Source organism: Chinchilla lanigera, unplaced genomic scaffold (genome assembly GCF_000276665.1).
Source record: "Chinchilla lanigera isolate Chin_1 unplaced genomic scaffold, ChiLan1.0 scaffold00037, whole genome shotgun sequence".
Classification (NCBI taxonomy): Eukaryota; Metazoa; Chordata; class Mammalia; order Rodentia; family Chinchillidae; genus Chinchilla; species Chinchilla lanigera.
This window is the reverse complement of record NW_004955438.1, coordinates 10,927,269-10,949,059: the sequence shown is the minus strand read 5'-3', so window position 1 is coordinate 10,949,059 and position 21,791 is coordinate 10,927,269. Positions and strand designations below refer to the sequence as shown.

General features: G+C 45.1%; 1 protein-coding gene across 1 annotated transcript in view; it reads left to right on the top strand.

Moving 5' to 3' along the window:
• Nucleotides 1-21,791, top strand: part of Kcnk10 (potassium channel, two pore domain subfamily K, member 10) — a 128,311-nt gene that overhangs the window by 46,946 nt on the left and 59,574 nt on the right. The window contains exon 2 of the mRNA XM_005390252.2: nucleotides 12,309-12,643. Coding sequence (XP_005390309.1) covers nucleotides 12,309-12,643 — 335 coding nt within the window. The remainder of the gene's footprint in view (nucleotides 1-12,308; nucleotides 12,644-21,791) is intronic.

The window sequence follows — 21,791 nt, the reverse complement described above, 5'->3', positions numbered from 1 at the left end:
ATAGAGGCTAAGCTGAGTGCAGAGAAGAACATAGGCAGGGCACAGTAGAGGGGAGAAAGCAGATGCAGGATGTGACGTGAGAGTAACTGGGGAGAGAGCCGGAAGGATAGGATATACAAGTCATAGCCAGAGTTGGCTACTATAACAAAGTGCCGCAGACTGGGTGCCTTTGAAACAACGGTTTGTTTCTGGTAGTTCTGGCAGCTGGGAAGTCTGAGATCAAGGCAAATTTAGTTTCTAGTGAGGGCATTTCCTGGTTTATAGAGGGCTGTGTTATCACTATATCTTCACGAGGTAGAATGGAGGAGCTGTCACTCTATGGCCTCTTTTATGAGGGCACTAATTCATTCATGACGGCTTTGTCTTCATGGCCTACTCACCTCCCATAGTACCTCCTCCTCATGCCATCACATTGGTGATTAGTCTTCAGTGTACCGAGGGGAATAAAACATTCCAACCACAGCAGTCACAGATTCTTTGAGTGTTTTTGAGACAGGACTATTATTCATCCAGTTTCCCATTTCTGGGACAAAATACCTGATGCCTGTAACTTAAAGGCAGAGAGGTTTCTTTAGGTTCAAGGTTTCGGAGATTTCAGTGCATAGTTGGTTGGCCCCAAGGGGCAGAAACATCATGGCGGAAGGATATGGCAGAGGAAGCTGTTCGTTCACAGCATCTGTGAATCAGAGAGCAAGGAAATGCCAGAGAGTAAGGGTCATGGGCCACACACTGTCTCCAAGGTCGTACCCCCTGGCTCCCCTAGACTCACCCAGAAGTGTGCTTTACTAATCTCCTAACAGTCTCAAGTCAATTAAGTTGACAATCAAGATTAACCACTGCAGGGACATTTCTGGTGATGACGAAGTTTTGGTCATGGCCACCGGGGAGGCAGGCTACAGTGGATGCTGCTGGCACTGCTGAGACCTCTCAAATGTGTTTCACCCTCTGCATCAGCCTCCAGTCTGGGGACTTCTCCCTTTCTGGCTTGTACCTCCAGCCTTCTTCAGAGGACTTTCCCTACTGTACCAGAATATCTTTTCGGGATGCTTCCAGGAGTTCATATTCTGCAACCAGTGACTGGGTAGAAGTATGCAAGACTGGCTTGCTTGCCTCAGAGTGGGGCCAACTCTGTGACAGAATTTGGGCTTCAGAGTTCCATATGGGCTCAGGCAGAGACTTGGAGTTGACCCAGAGTTGGTCCTTTGCTTGGCTTCTTTGTCTTCATTGCTTCCCCCATTTTCTTATGGGTTTCTTCTAAATAGATCACTTAGAATAATCACTTGCAATAGGACATAAGCAGAGCTCCTCGTGGAGAAGCCAACCTAAGTCAGGGTTGTGATGGAATGAAAATGACCGCAATGCTGAGGAATTTGAGGGAGTGGTGGGCTCTGGGGTTGGGTGGTTGTCTGTGGAATGCTAGAATCATTCAGGAGGAAATCCAGACCTGGAGTGATAGGCTTTAGGGAATCAGAGAGGGATTGGTGGTCCCAAAGAAGAATAGAAGTAGAGGAGCCAGAGGGCTCGAGTCTCCAAGGAGCAAAGGTTTTGATACAAATATACACAGTACCAGTTTTGGGGGCAGTGTGGCCCTGACATGTGGGTGAACACGATGGAAAAGCTTGCTCCTGAGCCACTCGGAGCATGGTGTGCTCAGGGGAAGCCCAAGTGTAAGGGAAAAGGTAGAGGAAGGGGCCTTAAGGAGGCCAGTGAAACGAGGAAGGCCTTCGTTTCTGCAGCAAGGGGTCTAGCGGTGTTTTGGAATGGTCTGAGATAGGGTGAGGAGAAGGCTGGATAGGAGCGATGAAGCTTAGAATAGAAGAGAGATGAAAACCACATGTAGCGGCCTCACTGGCTCCACACTTTTCAGAAGAGCTGGTCCCTTCGGTCTCCTGGTGAATGGTGGCTTGGCATCCTGGGCAAAAGCTGTGGAGTTTGGGACTCTTCCTGGCCCATGACAGGTATGCACTGATTGAACGAGTCCATGGGACACGTCAAGTTTTTGATGTCCCCTCTTCATCATTATAACCTCATTGTGAACTTGTCACACCACTATATTTTGGGCTGTGATACAGATGGAATTTACAAAGCATCTCTAGATACTTGTATTACCATGGTTACATGGGATGGAATTAATACATTTCCTAGGGTTAGGGAATTAGGCAATAGGACGGGTTATGGGTTGAAGTCAGGCTCTTTCTCCTTAATAGGGATATATATGTATATATCTATATCTATATATTTTTTTTTTCTTCTTTTTCCTTTTCTTTCCGGTTTTGCTGTCTATGTGGATCTGTAAGAAGCATCTGGGAGAACAGTACAAGGACTTGTGGTCTATTTGTTTGTGACCACACAGACTTTGGGAAGTTTTGGGGGGTAAGAGGATGGCATGTGGAGGACAGGGCCATCTGGGAGAGGGTGAGAGGGGCCCTGAGTGCTTGGACACTGGAGGCCATGGAAGGGGCTATGGAGTAACTGTGGGGTTTTGGTCAGGAGCAAGGTGGGATTTTAGAAGGCCCCTGGCTGCCAGGAGAAGCCGGAGCGGTTAGGGATCCCTGTAGGAGCCCAGTGAGGAGTGCTAACAGCTTTCCACAAGACACTTGGGAAAGGCAGACTTCTATCTCGAAGGAGCGGCCCCACCAATAGGATTTAAAATCGGATGCAAGACACTTGGCCCCAGGGGAAAGGAGATATTTTGGAAACTGCAACTGCTTATATTATTTTTAATCCCAAAGGGAGAAAAAAAGAGATCTTTCCCTCTAAAAATGCTCTAGTTAATTTAAATTATAGAGGAAAAACCTTAGGGGAGAAGGTAAAATGTGTTGTTCAGGAAGCATTTTGGAACGAGACAGAGCCCCCGTGATGGCTGTGCACCCTCAGGGCCTTGACTGTAGCGTCAGGACAAATGGGCCCATCTGTCCTTGGGGATGCTGGGAGAACTGGGAGGTAGGCAGCCCTGGGTCCAGGAATTCCAGTGGGTAGAGTCTGTACTATTCTGACCAGCTCAGCACACACAGGAGTAGACTGGTCCTGGGCTCTTTGTGCCTGGGTGGGTGGGGAGGTTTGCTTCAACGGAGATACAAAAATATCCCACCAACTATGATGGGAAACCTGTCATGCCCAGAAGTTCCTGAGGGGTTTCTGGTAGCCAGAAAAAGAATATAATAAAAGCAGCAAAGTGACACTATCCAGCAGAAATTAATTCATCAAGCTCACTCCAAACTCCTGGGAGCCAAGGTCTGTCGATGGTGCTGGACAGGGAGACTGAGATGAGATCTCCCATCTCTGCCACCTAGGAAGCCACATACAGGTTCTCTGGTTTGCTGTCTGTCTTTCTGCTTTTCCTTTGTGTATCCTCTCTGTCATCTTTCGTTGTCCTTTAAATGTGTTTCCCTTGAGCGCTGTCTTTCACTCTTCTCATTTTATGGCTCCCTCTGGTCATTTGATTCAGTCCTGTGGCTTCAATACCATTTACGTTCTCTTTACTACTTTCCCTGCCCCAGGTTTCAGTCCATTGTACCTGGTGTCTGCTGGAGAGCACTGATGTGCCCCCGGACTGCAAACCCAAGCTTCCTGCATTTTCTATCACGCAGAACACCACGCTCTTACAAGCCAGACACTTGTGAGTCAACCCAGAGCTTCTCTGTCTGACAGTTCTTACTGTTCATTGATCATACAGACCTGCAGATTTTACTCTTTTTTTTTTTTCAGTACTAGGGATTGAACCCAGGGCCTCCAGACTGAACTATATCTCCAGTCCTTGTTACTTTTTATTTTGAGATAGGGTCTCCCTGTGTTGCCCGGGCTGCGCTTAAACTTGTGTTTTCCTGCCCCAGCCTCCCAGGTGCTAGGATTACAGGAGATTTTCCTTTCTTAACACCCTTTGTCTCTGACCCCTCCTTTCCATCTCTTCTGAGATTGCCTGAGTTGAGGCCCTCCTCATCTATTTGAGTAAATGATTACCACATTTCCTCCCAGGTATTTTGTCTCGGCAATGAGAAAAGTAACTAAGTCAACCAGTCTGTCACTGGCATTGCTGCCAGGGTCATTCTGCTAAACCCAAGTCAGATTCCTTAGCTCCTTCGTTGGCCTTGATGACTTCCTACACCCATTAATAAGACTTCTAAATGCACCACATTTTCCACTGCCTGCATCTCCAGCTTTATTAGCATAGCAGACTTTAAACCTAGTCACAACCTGCAGACCTGGGGCAATTTCCCAAACATCCCAGGCTGATTCACAGTGGTCTTTGTACTTGTTGCCTGTTCTTTGTGGTTTGCTTTCCTTTTTTCCTCCTCTTGCTCTCTGGCAGATAACTGGTCTCTTTCTACGCCAGCGGGTACCCTTCTTTTGAAGGCTTTTCTGGTCTTCTCCTTGGTATGACCACTTTCTCTTCATGCCATTGCACTCCATACGTCTGTCCAGCACGGCATTCACACGCTAGTTGCATTTATGTGCGTATCGCGTGGTCCTCTCCAGCTTCTGATGATAAGAACATTTCCGGCTGGCTGTGTGCTTGCTCAGACCCAGGCATTGAGCAACATGCCCGACCTTACTGTGCTGAATCTTCCCAACAGTGCTGCTACTTCTGTACCTTTCTGGGTAGGAGGGAAGGGAGCCCTGAGAGAGACTCTTGTTCTCTGCTTTGCCTGATGTTTTCTGGAAAGGACTGCAAAGGATCTTAACCGTGTGGAGGGGAGGCCCTCCGTCTTGGTTACTTTTCTGTCATTGCTGAGACAAAATATCTGACACCCAAGGCTAAGGAAGGAAAGGTGTATTTAGCTCACAGTTTGTGGAGGTTTTGGTCTGGCTCCAAGGCAGAGGGGCACACGGCAGAGGGCAGCAGTTCTTGGCTGTGGGAAACAGCAAACCAACAAAAACAAAAAGACAGGAGCGGCAGAGAGCAAGCCTCTTTCCCTTCCTTATATTGTATGCAGGCTACCCACCCCAGGGCGGGTGCAGCACTCATACCCATAATCCCAGCATTGGACCATGGATCAATCAGGAACTCTAGAAGCCCACCCCATGACTGCATGAGACACAAACCATAACACCCTCCCACTCCCTGTTGTCCTGAATCTTAAGAGCCTCATTCTGTGGACCCTTTCTGCTGGTAAAGAAGAGCCCTGACTTTGACCCATGCTTTAGAAATGCAAGAAGAGACTTGGGGGAAGATCAGGGAAGCCATTTGTCTGCCAGTCCTGAGCCCCAGGTGAACCAGGTCCCTGGTACTCTCCCAAGTGGGGTGTGCAGTGGTGGCAGGGCAAGGAACGCCCTTCAGTCTTTGTCGACCCCAAGCCCAAGTTGATGCACTTTGGCCGGATTCAGAAGGACCCTGAGAAGGCAGACTGGAGGGAAAGTTTGTTTCTCTGGTCAGGGAGGTGACTTACCAAACAAGGATTTTTGGTAGTCAGTAGTTTTTTTTCCCCTTTAACTAACCAGTATTTTCTATGCAGGTATAAAAAAGAACCTTCTATCCTTCATGAGGAAAACAGGAAACCTGGTAGAAATAAGTGTTCAGAGCACAGTGAACTGAATTTCTGCTCTGCTTCCTTTCTGATCCTCTCTAACAATCCCACAGTGCACCATGAAGCAGTCTTCTTCTTCTTCTTTTTTTTTTTTGTCTTTTTGAGACAGGGTCTAGCTAGGAAGTTCAGGCTGGTCTTGAGCTCACTTTGTAGCCCAGGCTGGTCTTGAACTCACAGTGATCCTCCTGCCTCAGCCTCCCGAGTGCTGGGATTACAGGTGTGCGCCATCACGCCCGGCGGAAGCACTCTCGTACTGTTTGCTTTCTGAGAACTTTGACACCTTGACTCTGTCCATCTCTGCAAAAATGCAGCAGTAGGATGGCTGCCAATATCTGCTAGCAGGGTGGTAAACCCCTGGCTCGTGTGCTGCAGTGGGGGATTTGTCATCCCTGAGAGCTTTTAAAGGTTCCCCCTCACAGGTTAATTGCAGTCAAACTTTCTTTGGGGCAGGTGTGTGAGCTCAGTATCATAAATGCTGACCCAAGGCAAATTTATGGATGGACGAATGGACAAATTCAGAAACAGAACAGATGCTAATGAGGAGCCCCTTAATTGTCTCCACTAAGAGACATGGAAGAGGGCTGTGTCATCATTCTGGGGTCAGGGAAGACTTCTTGGAGGTGGTGACATATGAGGTGTCAAAACAATACAGTCAGGAGGAGAAAAGAATCAGAGAATCCAGCCGATTCTCTGGGCCATCCCAGAAGGCTGCTTTAGTGGTAGGCCTGGATTTGAGTGGGACAAAGGTTGCTTGTAGGGGTGGGGCCCTGGGTGAGGCCCAGAGATAGGCAGGTGCCAGATCCTGGAAGGGAGAGTCCTGGAACAAGCCACAGAGCCTGCCCTGTACCCTGGATCCTGGTGCCTCTGAGCTCGAAAGCCCTGGGCCGATGTGATCAGATTGACGCCGGGAGAGCTCCAGGTGGCTGCGATGCGCAGGATGGATTCCAGGGGCGCAGGCCTGGAAGCAGTGGCTGTGATTCAGGTGAGAAGATGAAGTTCCTGCAGAGGAGAAGGGGAAGGACTGATGTGAGACAAGAGGGCAGCCTGTTCTTCGTCTCCCTTCCCTGCCTCAGCCTGTTCCGATCTTCCTAGCTGTCTAGGGTCCTGATCCCTTTATGGACCTTGGTCCCTTCCGTCTGGAAGCAAAGGCTGGAGTTTGTAACAGGGGTTGGAGAGTGATGGCCAAAGGTAGCGCCTCCTCAGGGTGGCCTTTGGGGAACAGGCTTGCTCTGTAGATCCTCTGTAGACCGAGCCTTGTTGCTGTTCTTCCAGGGACCAGCTTGATCACCCTCAAGGGACAGGGCTGTTACACATGGAAACAGGAGAACAAGATCTAGGCATTGGGTGTCTGGAATCAGAGGCTGCACACAAGGCTCTGTTCTAACAACTGCAGGCAGGCATTTGCTTCTTTCTCTCCTGTACCCATTCTGACACTCACCTTCCCACCAGCCTGATGTCCGCTCATGCCTGAGGAAGCCTTGTGGGGACCCCAGGCGAGCTTTAAACTGGGGCTCTTAGGAGGCTGTGGGACATCCAGGCAGGTGGAAGGATTTCAGACCTGGTCTGGGGTGAGAGGCGAGGGGAAGAGGTGAGAGGAGCTGTTCTTTGCCTCCTGCCAGTGCATCTGTGGCCACAGCTCTACTTTGCCTGGGTCAACAGGCAGAGTGATGTTGCTGTGTGACAGTGGCACTTTGAGGTGGCTGCAGCTCAGGTTTCCAAGAGACCCCGCGTCCTCCAAATGCCGTTTGCTTTGCGTGTGTGGAGGAGCGGAGGCTCTCAGGTTGGGTGTCTGCGGGTAGATTCTAGCATCACATCGCCACTTATCAGTGTGTCAAAGGACATTCAAGGTCACCTCATGGGCTCCCTTTCCCTTGCCTGTCAAAGGGAGAAGATAATGATCACTGCCCTCCACACAAGATTTTTCCAAGCTAAAACCAGACACAAAATCTTTGTCTATTCTCCCACTAACTCTGAAGTCAAGGCTGTGTCCTGTGCATTTATATATTCCCAGTGCCAAACACAGTGCCAGGCAAATTCAAATGTTTCTTGACTGAATACATGAATGAGTGGTACAGTAAAATCTATGGGGCATGAGGAACCTGAATAAAATAGAATCACTAAGAATTTGTCCAATCATGAAAACCCTGATATCTGCATATATCTTGATATGTACCCACACTGAGGTAAAAATGAAACGTGTTAGCATTCCTGAGGAAACATTTTAGAATGAGCTTTGACTAAATAAGGGATATTATCATTTTTTTTTAGACTGTTTGAGACAGGTTCTCACTATGCAGTTCAGGCTGGTCTTGAACTCATTTTGTAGCCCAGGCTAGCCTCAAACTTGCAATGATCCTCCTGCCTCAGCCTCCCGAGTGCTGGGATTACAGGCGTGCACCATCACGCCCAGCTCAAGGATATTATCTTTCGACATTTCTTTTCCTGCTAACTCTCTGCAGCCCATCCTCTGCATGCATTTCTGTTGGTGTTGTGAAGTAGGTTAGGTCCTCGCTTTATATGGTCTGTCCATGATTGACACATAATGTGGGAAATTCCGTCACCCCTGGAAAACTGAAGTAGTCAGTCTCATAGACTGAAAATATTTTTATGCCTGCTTGACACAAATGCCTTTCTTGTTGTGGGGTAAGACTGTTCTATCTGAAATTACTTTGTTGTGATGGCCTTGTCCCATCCTGTACTTTGCTGTTCCGTCCTGTACTTTGCTGTTCCGTCCTGTACTTGTTCTATCCTGTACTTCTCTTCTGCCCCAGAAGAGAACTGACTTTGAAGTGAGATTACGCTAGTTTTATTCCTGACTCCACTGCTTCCTGGAGGTTTGCCTTTGGCTTGGCCATGTGACCTGTGTGGGTCTCGATTTCTTTATCTGTGTAGTGGCCATAAGTAGATTGTGCAGCACTCTCTTTGGAGGGAGCGCAGGTGACCAAGAGCTGCAGTGCCTGCTGGGGTGTCTGCGCTTTCATTGCAGGTGAATTTCCCACAGGCTGTTTCTGCCAGAGAGTGTGAGGATGTGAGGATGCCACTGCAGGTAATTGCTGGGAGAAAGAGGACTCCTCAGATGGCTGACTTTAGCAACCTTGCCGAACCTTCCCAAGACTGTAGATGACCCAGGACACTTACCCATCCTTCCTCCTCTTTCCTTCACTGGGGCGGACTGATTGTCCTAGCCTCCTGACTCCCTCTCATTTCTTCTCACACATGCGTTTCCTCTCGTAAAACCAGTGCACATCTGATTCCTTCTCGACATCTACTCCTGGGAGGACCCGGATGCACACAGTGTGACTATACCTCCTAGCGTGGTCCACATGCAGTGATATAAGAAAACTCTTGATCAGAGTGACAGCCACAGGCCAGTGCTCATTATGGGATGGGGGTCCCATCACTTTCATTGCCATCGCCACTGTCACCACCATGGTCATCTGTCCACTTTTGCTTCCTTGTTTGCACGAGGCATGGAGACCCACGGTGGCTCATCCCAGGTCATAGGCAATTTTGTGTAGAGTGAGAGCAACTCTGGTTTCCAAGGGGGGAAATAATGGACTAATGAGAACACCCAATGGAAATTTATCTAACTTAAGGTAAAAGCACAGTCCAAGCCCTTTTCCAGCTATCAAAATCTGCAGCTATTTTTGCTGAAGCAGCTAACTCCAGATTTGGTCAAACGCACAAAAGGTTTTGTATCCCTGAGATCCTTGCCAGGACTCCTGAAATCGACAACTACGCCCCTGTCAGTAAACCAGGGCAGTTCCTGAGAACTTTGTGAGGGTTAAGAAGAGTGGCTATTATGTACATTTCACATATAAGCAACCAGAGAAGCCAGGTGACAGTTTCAAGGCCACCCAGTCACTGGTGAGTTGGGGACTAAGCTCTGGTTTTGGCTCCCGTGCTTTGGAGACTCTAGGAGTTGGTAGATCTGTTCACACCCTGCTGCCAGGGTGTCTCTTAGCAAACTGGCACCTGGAACTGGCTTGAAAAGACTTTTCTCAAGCCCAATTCTTCAGAGACTCAAGGATCATGGAAGGTTTGGAACTATGCATGACACAGGTCGGCGAAGGAGACTCCACTCCAACTAGGTCAGGCCCTTGGTGGCCACTGGATGAAGTGACCTGGAGTAGGGGCGTATCTTCCTAAAGTAAATGGTCACGTCCCTGAGGCTGGAGGAACCGAGACCCAAGCCCACAGTAGCACGAGCCTTACGTGTGTTCAGTGTTGGGTAAATGCTTGCTGTTTAGGTGGTGGTGATTCTCCCAGGCCATCTCTATGCAGTCTACAGGAAGGATCAGCAAGGACAGAAAATGAACATTGCTCTGTGCTAGACAGTGCGCCAGGAAGTGTAGACCCAGTGATGAAGGATGAGCTTTCTGACTCTAAGAGGTGTACAGATAAGTGGGGAAGACAGGCAGGCTGAGTCTGCCTGGAAGGGGCCAGGAGGGCGTCATGGAGGAGGCAGCTGTGGGCCAAGCCCGAGGATGTGGGAGGTTGATAGACAGAGGAAGTTCCTGGCTGAGACAGCATCTGCAAAGGTGTCCTGCTGGGATTGGAGCACTGCTGTGTTCGAGGACCTGCTGTTCCTTACTGCTGGAATGTCAAGGTGAGGCTTTCATCCACATTACCTGCGAGGTTTGGCTGGGCTGATATTCCCTCCTTCCTTCCATCCTTCATTTTCGATCTGTGTGCAGGCACTGTGCACCACACTGGAGCTACAAAGGGGAGGGGAGACATGGTGCCTGCCCTCGGGGAGATTTCAGTCTAATGAGTGACAGGACTCGTGGTGCAGTGAGCACCGGGAAAGGGAGACCTAGTGGAGGGTGTGTTATTTCCTGTGACTGCGGTGAGAAATTCACTAATTTAAAATCATATGGCTCTGGAAGTCATGAGTTCAAAATCAGTTTCATTTGGCCAAAACATAGGTAAGGAAGGCTCCTTCTGGAGGCTCTAAGAGGGCTGTTTTCCCAGACTTTACCACCTTCAAAGGGGACCATGTCCCTCCCTTGGTTTGTGCTTCTGCTTCATATCTCCTTCCTCTGACTGTCTTCTGATTATACTGGGCCTGCTCACAAACCAGGACAATCTCTGCACTTCATGATCTTTAATCAGCAGTCATCCCCAGAGTCATCCCTTTGATATGCACAGTAACGTAGGTCCTGAGGCTAAGGGTATGGACTGTCTTTGGAGCATATTGCACCTACCACAAAGGAATGGGTGATTCTAATTTATAGATCATCAATATGAGATTTCAGAGAATTTTCTATGTGTGTTAATCTAAGGGAGATTTAGCACTAAATGCAAGCCTGATGCAGGAGGATCACAATTTTGAGCACAGCCTGGGCAACTTAGTGAGATCCTGTCTCAAAATAAAAAAGGGTTAGGGATGTCATTCAGTGGTAGAGAACTTGACCAGTCATGGCCAACTTGACCATCCCATAATGAGCACTGGCCTGTGGCTGTCACTCTGACCTTTCTATTAGGTAATGTGTGAGGCCCCAGGTTCAATCCCCACTACTGGAAAAAAAAAAAAAAAGCTGGTTTTGAAGGTCTGGAAGGCAGAGGCAGATGTGAACAGACCTTAGATTTTTCTAAGTGACCACCCTTACAGCCAGATGTTGTCAGGATCATTGATTTGGAGCAAGGACAGACATTGCTGCTCCTTGATTTGTGTTGACTTCTCCAACTCAGAAATTGGGCGGGTTAACCCCCGGTGGAGTAGGGTTGTTTGCTTCATTTAGATAATTCTGTTTGTCATCTCCTAATACATTAGTTACACAAGTCACACCAGAGACCATCATAAGAATTAGAATAATAAAGATAAAACAAATTGAAGTGCAAGGACTGCTCATTGCTACCCAAGACAGATTTCTGTAACGTGTGCTAGCATTACCTCTATGACACTACCTTGAGCTTCCTGCCTTTGCAGAAAATTCGCCAGCTTAACATATTTATTTCCAAGGTAATGAAGTTGCCCTTAAGGAGAATAAGGGACCTTAGAGAATTTTATGTGTGCTAAAAACCAGGGGAAATTTCATTTCCCTTGGCTTCTTATTGGAAGACAATAGAAGAAAAATTGTAGTAGAACGGTAGCGGTTGCATCTAAGCCATAGCATTTTCTATTAGGTAATACATTTGGGATCAATTTTATTCTTATTATTTTCATATCATGAAACCAGGCTAATTGACATAAATTAGCACTCTCGTCTCTTCCGTTCATTATGGTCACCTGTCTGTCTTTACCACTGATAGTTTTCAGAAACTCAAACCTTTTTTACTATGTCTTAAGTTTTATCCTTTACAGCAAGATCATTCTTCTTTTGTTTTGTGGCAAGATAGACTTTTAAAATTGATAGATGCCCATCTTTTCTCTGTTCTTGTACCTGGATATAAGTAACCAGACATCCCTGGCCTATTTATTTTCCTCCTAGTTGAACAATGTGCCTATTTCTCAAGTATGGTGATTTGTTGTGTTTCTTCCACATTGTTTAAATCAGGAAACTAAGGGAGGAGATGAATTATAAATAACAGAGAGATGGCTTTCGAGTTTGGACTTTCGTAGAAAAATGTAAGCATTTCAAGCTCAATTAATACTTTTTTTTTCTTTAAAATTAGGAGTCCTGGTGCTCAAAACAGGTACCTAGCAACTGATGACACTCCCCAGTGTGCTGGCTTGGTGAAAGCTGATGGAAGGAGACATCTCTGCTGTGCTTCTGATAAGTTTTGTGCCTTGTCTTTATAAACAAACTCTCTTTTCCCCTCTCCCCCCTCATTCCTCAGTGGCTGTTCCAGCGGCAGCCCCGCCGGTGTGCCAGCCCAAGAGTGCCACTAACGGGCACCCTCCGGCTCCCCGCCTCTCCATTTCCTCTCGAGCCACGGTGGTAGCCAGAATGGAAGGTGCCTCCCAGGGGGGCCTGCAGACTGTCATGAAGTGGAAAACCGTGGTTGCCATCTTTGTGGTCGTGGTGGTCTACCTCGTCACGGGCGGCCTCGTCTTCCGGGCACTGGAGCAGCCCTTTGAGAGCAGCCAGAAGAACACCATCGCCCTGGAGAAGGCGGAATTCCTGCGGGACCACATCTGTGTTACCCCCCAGGAACTAGAGACATTGATCCAGGTGAGCGGGGAGTGAGTCAGCTGTGGGTGGCACGATAACACTGAGCCTGTCTTTGGGGGTCAGTGAGTTTTGCTGTCAGTGAAGTTGGTCCTGGTGGTCAGAGGAGACCTTGTAGGGAAGGTGATGTTTCAGCTGAGACCTAGCCAAAGAGTGAGGCATGTGACAGTGTTGGGGAAGAGACAATGACCCTGACGTAGGATCAGGTTGTGTTCTGTATCAGCTGGCTCTGGATCTGGTGGCCAGAAATAGCAGTAGGCAAAAGGGGCTTTGGATTTTCAAACCCAAGTCTTCTGGTACGTGCTGATTAACCTCTGGATTCTAAACTCCCCTGCAAATGCTGAGATAAGAGGGAGCCCTATAAGCCAAAAACAGGAAGAGTTTTAAATACATAGGGATGCGTTAACCTTTCCATATTCAGTGAGGATGAGGTAGTGTAAAGACTTTCAGTTACATGGATGAAGACACTGATGGTTTGAGTTGTTTTAGTGGATTTATGGGAAATGAAATAATAAGGGCCAGAGAGGAATGGTAAGCATCAAGTTTGCTGTTTCTGAACCCTTTCTTTCTCAGGCATTATACTAATGCCGTTACATGCCCCTGGGTATTAGTGGAAAAGATCCATGAAAACATGGAGGCAGAGGAGCTGGGCAGAGCCAGTAGAAGCAAGGCAGAGCCAGTAGACATGGGTGGGAGGGGCTTTGTAGAGGTGACTACAGCAGCAAAGGGCTCTGGGTCACCCAAGGTGGTGTGATGGGAAAGACTGGAGCAGAAGGCTTGCGAAGTCTGGGAAGCTTGAGGGAGAACTAAATCCTATGTGGAGGAGAGAGAAATGTTTGAGAGCCCCGTGGAGGGCCCTGCTGTGGAAAGGAGGGAGGTCAGCTGCCTCTGAGGTTGAGTTAGATGTCCTCTGTTGGACATCTGCCTGGACCATGAGGAATGGGGAAGTGGTGGAAGGTGGTGACATCCAAGGAGGCAAGGGAGTCTCATCATTTTGGAGGGTCCAAAGTGTGAAGGGCAGAGGGATGGAAAAGACAGCTCCTCCAATTCGTTCTGGCTCTGGGATAAGTGCATTGAATTCTGGTGGCTCTACTGTCCAGGACTGAGGAGGGCATCAGCCTGGACTGGCTTATTATTTATTGATTTCAAGTTACACTGATATGACAGGGGAATTGTGATGTTTCTTCTGATTTGGCACCTTCACAATATCATATTTTTAGAATCAGTTCTAACAATTTTAAATAAATGGAAAAGGAATTATATTCTCCCAAACTGGGAATAAATATGATTTTATAGCTATGTCCTACATTTATTTATTTATTTAGATTTTCTTGAGGCGGGGTCTTGCTATGTAGTCCAGGCTGGCTTTGAATTTGCTATGTAGTCCAGGCTGACCTGGAACTTGTGATCCTCCTGCTTCCACCTTCTGGATGCTAGGATTACAGACATACACCACCATGTCTGGATATAACTTTTACTTTGAAAAACCTTTTATATATTTTTTTATTTTAAAGAAAAGAAAAATAAAAAAATCAATTGCATAAAATTTCAAAACAAGATTGTAGGGTGAAAAACCTTTTAAATGTTCAAATCTAAGGGCAATATTTTGTATCACATAGGAAGTCAGTTCTTTGGATGGTCTTGTCTTTTTTTTCTCTTTTCTGGGAAAATGCTGCTATCTATCTGTCTATCTATCTAAATAAACTAGATATATAGTTTATATATTGTTAGTTTGTTTGAGACAGTGTCTTGCCATATAGTTCGTATTGGCCTTGAACTCACTACATAGCCCAAGCTGGCCTTGAACTCACAGCAATCTTTCTGCCTCAGCTTCCTGAGTGCTAGGATTACAGGCATGTGCCATCATGCCTGGCTGTATGCTGCTACATTTTAACGACAAGAATGTTATACTAACCAGAGCCTAATTTCAAGCCTTGTGCCCATAGAGAATAGGAAAAACAATTGTGAAATAATTTTAAGTAAGAATATAATTGCATTTGTACATGTTGTGATATATGACGGGAACCTTTTTACTTCGTTGCAATACAAATAATAACCTGAAGATTGTCCAAATTAAATTTTGTGTCACACTTGGGTTTTCCTTCATTAGACACAGGGAGATCTGGAGAAAAGGGATCATGTCTTCTTAATCTTTGTACCCATGTGTAGCCTACACAGTGATTTGTATTTGACTGTTGCCCAATACAGACATGCTTTTGGAGCAAGACTGTAAAGTAAATGTATAACATTAGTGATTTCACAAGATATCTGAGCTTACTTATGCATTTGCTGATTAACACAGTATGTTTTTACTGCCCATTCTTTGACCTTCTCAGAGGCCAGAGTGGACAGCATGGGGGTATTTAGAGGCCTTAATTCTGGTGTTACTATGAGACATATCCTCCCATTTTCCTGGTTTGTTCAATTTTATTTAATTTTTATTTTTATTTGCTTATTTTTCATTGGTACATAAAATTATATATTTATGGGGCACCATATGATATTTTGATACATGTATATATACATTGTGTAATGTTTAAATCAGTTCAAACATGCCTCTTTCCTCAAACTTTCATCATTTTTTATGACAAAACAGTAAAAATCCTTTTTTCTCTAGCTTTTAAAAAATATACAGAACACTATCATTATCTGTAGTCAGGCTTCTGTGCCACAGAGCACCAGACGTCCTCGCTTCTGTCTAATTATGACTTAGTTCTCTTAAACTCCTTCTCCTCATCCCACCCTTCCTGTACTTGCCTATTCTCTGCTAATCACCTTCCTAGTCTCCATTTTTATGAGTTTGACTTTTTAAAATTCCACGTATGAGTGAGATAACCTTTTTGTTTTAAAGTCTCCCATATTATAATTAAATCATAACACGGTTATACTCTCAGTGATTTAAAATTTTCATTAACATGTACTAGTGGTACATATTAATGGGGTTCATTGTAATATTTCCATATGTGCATGTAGTGTGTAGTGATCAGATCCAACCTCCCTTTTCCTGTTCTTCCCCTCACCCTTCTCAATTTCTAGTGATTGCTATTTTACTTCAAGTTGACTACTTCTCAGTTTCTACGTAAGAGAGAAAATGTGACAATATGTAGTCCTTGTCTTTCTGTGTCGGCTTATTTCTCCTAACATAATGTCCTTCTGTACAACCCATTTTGGTCCAAGTGACAGGCTGTCATTCCTTTTTATGGCTGGATAGTACTCTGTTGTGTATGCACACTACATTTTCTTTATGCATTTAGGCTGACTCTGTTATCTCTACTGTTGTGAATAGTGCCACAATAAACATGGGCATGCAGTTAGACTTTAGTATGCTGATTTCATATGCTTTGGATTTATACCCAGAAGTGGCATAGCTGGATTACATGGCAGATCTATTTTTAGTTTTTTGTGGAACTTCCACATTGTTCCCTGTAATGGCTGTACTAAGTTACATTCCCTTCAACAGTCTGTAAGAGTTCCTTTTTCTTCCCATCTTCTCCAGCACTTATAATTATTATATTTTGATAATCACCGTTCTAACTGGGGTGATGGTATTTGGCTGTAGTTTTGATTTACAGTTCCCTAATGGCTAATGATGTTGAGCATTTTTTCATATATTTGTTGGCCACTTGTATTTCTTTTTTTGAGATGTGCCTATTCAGGTCATTTTCCTATTTTTAAATTGGATTAATTGGGTTTTTGGTTGTTTATTATTTTTGAATTCCTTATATATTAATCTTCTATCATATGAGCAGTTGGCAAATATTTTCTTCCATTCTGCAGGTTGGCTCTTCACTTTATTGATTTGTTTTAGTTTGATGTGATTATGGTTTGTGTCTGAATGTCCCCCCAAAGCTTCATGCAGTCATGAGGCTGGCTTTTAGAGTTTATGATTGATCCATGATCCAGTGCTGGGATTATGTGAGTGCTGCACCTGCCCTGGGGAGGACAGTTTACATATGTAAGGGAGAGAAAGAGGCTGCTTGCCACCACTCCTCCTCTTTGCTCTGGCTGCTTTTACTGTCTTCCACTGCCATGAACAGTTGCCCTCTGCCATGTGCCACCCCGCCTTGGAGCCAGCCGAGTATGGACTGAAATCTCCACAAACTGTGAGCTAAATAAACCTTTCCTTCCTTAAATTTGGGCATCGATATTGTTATGGTTTGTGTGTGGGTGTCCCCCCAAGCCTCACCCGGCCATGGGGCAGGCTTTTAGAGTTTGATTGCTTATGGGTGTGAGAGCTGCACCCGCCCTGGGGTGGATAGTTTGCATATGTAAGGGAGAGGAAAAGGCTGCTTGAGGCCATTCTGCCCTGGGGTGTGTGTTTGTTGCTTTTGCTGTGTTTGGACGCCATCAGCTGTAGCTCTCTGCCATGTGCCACTCTGCCTTATAATCTGCCAAATATGGACTGAAACCACAAACTGTAAGGGAAATAAACCTTTCCTTCCTTAATTTTGTGCATCAGATATTTTGTCCCAGCAATGAGAGAAAAGTAAGCAAGACAGATATTTTGTCTCAGCCACAAGAGAAAAGTAACCAAGACATGTACAATCCCATTTGTCAATTTTTGTTTTTGTTTCCTGTGCTTTTAGGGTCCTATCCAGAAAATCATTGCCTATACCAGAACTGTGATGTTTCTCCTGGTAGTTTCAGGTCTCACATTTACATCTTTGAACCAGCTTGAGTCGGTTTTCATGCAGGATCAGAGATAGAGGTCAAGTTTCAGTTTTCTGCATATGAATATCTAGTTTTCCTGGAACTGTTTATTGAAATGTTGTCCTTTTTCCAGTGTAGGTTTCTGGCACCTTTACAGGGAGTCAGTTGGCTTTAGATGCACAGGTTTGTTTCTGGAATCTGAATTCTGTTTCACCGGCCTGTGTGTCTGTTTTTATGAGAATTCCATGCTGTTTTGTTTACTTTGGCTCTGTGATATAGCTTTAAATCAGGTATTGTGGTACCTCCAGTTTTGTTCTCTTTGCTCAGTATTGCTTTGGGTATTTGGGTTTTTTTCTGTCTGAAATTTAGGATTGTTCTTTCTAGTTCTGCAAAGAATGCCATTGGTATTTTGATGGAGATTGCACTGAGTCTTTGTCTCTAATTTTGACCTCAAAGATTTCTCTGTGAAATGAGGAATGTGTGTATGTACACACATGTTGTACACTTGAGACATTTTATAGCAACAAAAGAATCAACCCTTTATGAGGCGCCTTGTACTCATCTTATTGAATCTTTCCAACAGTCCTCTAAGTTGGCTTTGTTATTCTTATATTATAGGTGAGAAGGTGGATACTAAAAGAGAGTGAGTAACTTTCTAACCAAAATGGCAGACCTGGGACTCAAGATAGGCACCTCCAAACACTTTGTGTAGATCTTGCTCTGTAAAACTCTCAGTTCTCTTAAAGACTTGCTTTATATTTGAGACTTTCCAGAATTTTAGCAGTCAAAAATCGCTGGAGCTCCTTGCTCCCCAACAGGAAGAAAGAAACTCCCTATTTCTCCTCATTTCTGCTCCCTATACCCGCTGAGCATTTATTAGTCCTGAACCTGGGCTACTTCAGCTCTCCACCTATAGTGATTTCAGGACTTATGCTTATGTTTACTTGCAGTCTGTCTCACAACACAGGTTAAACAGTTTTAATTGCTGCATCTGTTTCAATCAAGAATGAAGTCATTATGTTTTTCCCATTGGTTCACTGATCCTTTACAAGGATGATAATATCTGCACTTATGGGTCAGGAGAACATTCTCACACTGTATGCCTCTGAGCAGCATTGAATATAGTGCTTCTAAGAAACAATATTTAAAAATGGTTTGTCTTCATATTTCAAAAGGTTTCAGTGTGCTGTGGACGAAAGCTGGAAAAATAATTTTGTGAGGAGTGTGGGTTGAGACAGAATCTTACCAGGTAGTTTGGTCTGGCCTCGAACATACTGCGTAGCTCAGGCTGGCCTTGAATTCACAATTCTCCTGCTTCAGACTCCTGAATGCTGGGATTACAGGCATGCAACAGCATGCCTGGCTGGATACATAGTATTGTTATATCTCAGCAAAGTCTGAAAAGAGTGACCAGTATGCAGGAAATTAGGTCAATGGTATTTATTAGGATATGTATCTTGACTGGATTGAGTGAGTCCAGCATAAAGCTAAATAAGATGTGATTCATATTAAAAAAAGACTATCCAGAACATAGCTTCACAAAATGCCTGAATAGCTTAGATGAGCCATAGCTGGGCACACATGTTTTTCTGACAAATTAAATTACTTTGTGGGGCACTGTGGGACTCCAGAAGAGACCAGTGATTCACTGTCCTCTGTTATGGGGAAACTGTCTCAGTCACTCATATTTCCATTCATCCATTCATTCATGTACTCTTTCTTTGAATGGCAACTGAACTCCTGTTGTATCAGATAATGTTTGGGTTTCTGGGTATAGACACGATGAAAATAAGACATATCTTGAGCAATGTACTTACTAATCTCTCTGTGTTAATTTCATTATCAAAATGCAAAACCTCTTGCCTCTAAGGAGTTGGATTAAATGCAAAATTCTTGAGAAAGGCTTTGGACTGTGCTTGGCACACTGTAAATACTCAAGAAATATAACCATTGCTGCTCTGATCACAGCTCTTGTAAGTAGCTCAGAGTTTCAAGCAGTAATTCTTAATGGAGTTGAGGGAGTGGATAAAGATTGCCTCCGGAGGGAATTTTACAGCATCTGGCGAGATTTTTGGTTGTCACACTGGGGAGGCACTGCAGACATCCAGTGGAAAGAGGCCAGTGATGCCGCTAAATGTTCTACATTGCACACCATAGTCTCCCACCCCCCACACAAAGAATGGTCTAGTCCAACACAGCAATAGGGTTGCAGAGCCTTAGAGGAAGAAAGGTATAATCCAGTAATTAGAATTCAGTGGAACAGAGTTATTATAAATACATGAAAAATGGGAGTCCCAGCGAGGCAATCAGAAGTCAAGAATATTTTTGTGGCTATTTGTGTCCTTTAGTCCTGCCTCAGCAAGGATGGTCTTGGTGTCCATTTATGGATAAGGAGATGAGCATCATAAGATGATATTACATGCTCAAGCTTACCTGGTCAGTAAGTAGAGGATCTGAGATTTATAGCCAAGCAGTGTGACCACATAGCCCACCTGAACCATAGCAGTCTGAACCATTATGCATTTGAACAGAAACGTGAAATTGATGGGAGGTGTTTATTAGGTAGGTCATGGCTGAAGGGTATCACAGAAGTTTGTGTGTAGGCTGTTGGAGAAGCTGCAATAATTACCTTGGCTTGGCTGAAAGAGATTGGAAGAGGCGGTAGGAAATGAGCCTGGGAAAGGGGGTGAGACAGGGTTTGGAAGGTGGCCAGAGAGCCCTCCTGAGGAATTTGGGCTTCGTGTTGTGGGAACCAGGGAGTCACTGAGAGATTTAACCATGGTAGTGACATGATGGGAATTTCCTGTTGGAAAAAATAAATCTCGTAGCAGTGGCAAAGTTTGGAAGGAGGAAGGAGAAAGTGGAAGACGACTAGCTTGAAAAATATAGTAACATCATAAGTGAGAGATGCTACGAGATAAAGGAATACATGGAGGAGCCATAAGGAACACTTGAAGATGACTCATTTGTCATCAAGCAAAGACTTCTGGAGTCCCTGCTGTGTGTGCTACATCCCTGCCTGTGCGAGCAGAGGTCACGTGGGCAGAAGCACCCAGACTCTGAAGTTACCTTACCCAGGTGAAATTCTTCTTCCATGTATGGACTGTGTTACTTGGACAAGTGCCATAGTCACCCCTGATCTTAGCTTTCCTTTTTAAAAATGAGGATTATGATAATAGCTTCTACCCGTGAAGGTGACGGTGGGAGAAAGGCTTAAACAAGACAGATCGATAACTTTTAGCTATTGTTGTTGCTACTATTTATTTGTTAGGGAAGGAAGGAAACAGGAGACCTGAAATCTCTTAAATTGTATGTATCCTGGAGTTCTGCTATGGGAAAGGAGAAAAGGGCCCCTGTGAGGCCCCTTGGGGCTTCAAATCTTAAAATTTTCTTCTTTTTTTTGATACCAGGAATTGAACTCTGGACCTTGTGCTTGCCAGGCAGGTGCTGCACCACTGAACTAAATCTCTGGTCCTCAAATCTTAAATGTTCTAATGAGCAAATACTGCTTCTGCTGTTCAGCTACAAAGCTTTCGTCAGAGGAGTTGCTCTCCAGGGCTAGGAGGCGCTACTTATAAGGAAATGCTCTGTGTTTGAGCCCAGGGAAGCATCACAGCAATTTTTGGTTCCCTTTAGGAGGCTACTTTAACCACCTAGATAAAGCCATTTTTGTTTCAAGCTTTGGGGGGAAGATGGCCTTACATTTGTTAAGTAGCCATTAGGTCTGGCTCCACTGATCTCTGTCCCCCTGTTTGTTTTTTTTGTGATTTGTGGCCCAGTTTGGGAAAACCTCAGGAACTCAGTAGGCTCAGACAGCCCCAAGGTAATAAGTCACTTGACCACTGGGGCGCCTGTAAATATAAAGGTGAGGGAGGGCTTATGTCTCCACTGCCTAATAGTTACTCAACTCCTATTGAGACATGTGGATCTTGTGCAGAAAAGCTCCGGCACCTTTACCATAACTCTTCTTGAAAAATGAGATACTAATCCCAATTCTACTAGGATGTGTTTGGTGTCCTTGGGCAAGCTACTTAACCCGAGCCTCAGCAGTTCACCCTATAGAACACATCCTAGTAGAATTTGATCCACGCATCACTAGAATTTTGCTCCTGAAATTCAAAGGAGACTTCCTGCACAGCTGACAGGAGAATAAGGAATAGTGACACTTACTGCTTTACTTTCCTCTAGACACTGTCCTAAATGTTTGAATCCCTTAGCTCATTTAAGTCTTACAACAACAAGCCTTCAAGGCAGGTTCTGTCTTCACCACCATCTCATTTAGGGATGAAGAAATAAATTCTAAGAAGTTATATAACTTGTCTAAGGTGACACAGCCAATAAGTGGTTAAACTGGGATTTGAGCCTTGGGACTCTGACTTTAGAAGCTTCCTTTATCCTTCTGAATGGAGTAGTGTTGGGCTAGGCTGCTTATTTGCATCAGTGATAAGTATCCCCTATGCTTTGCCAGAGCCTCTTCTTCTCCCCCCCCCCCCCGTACCGG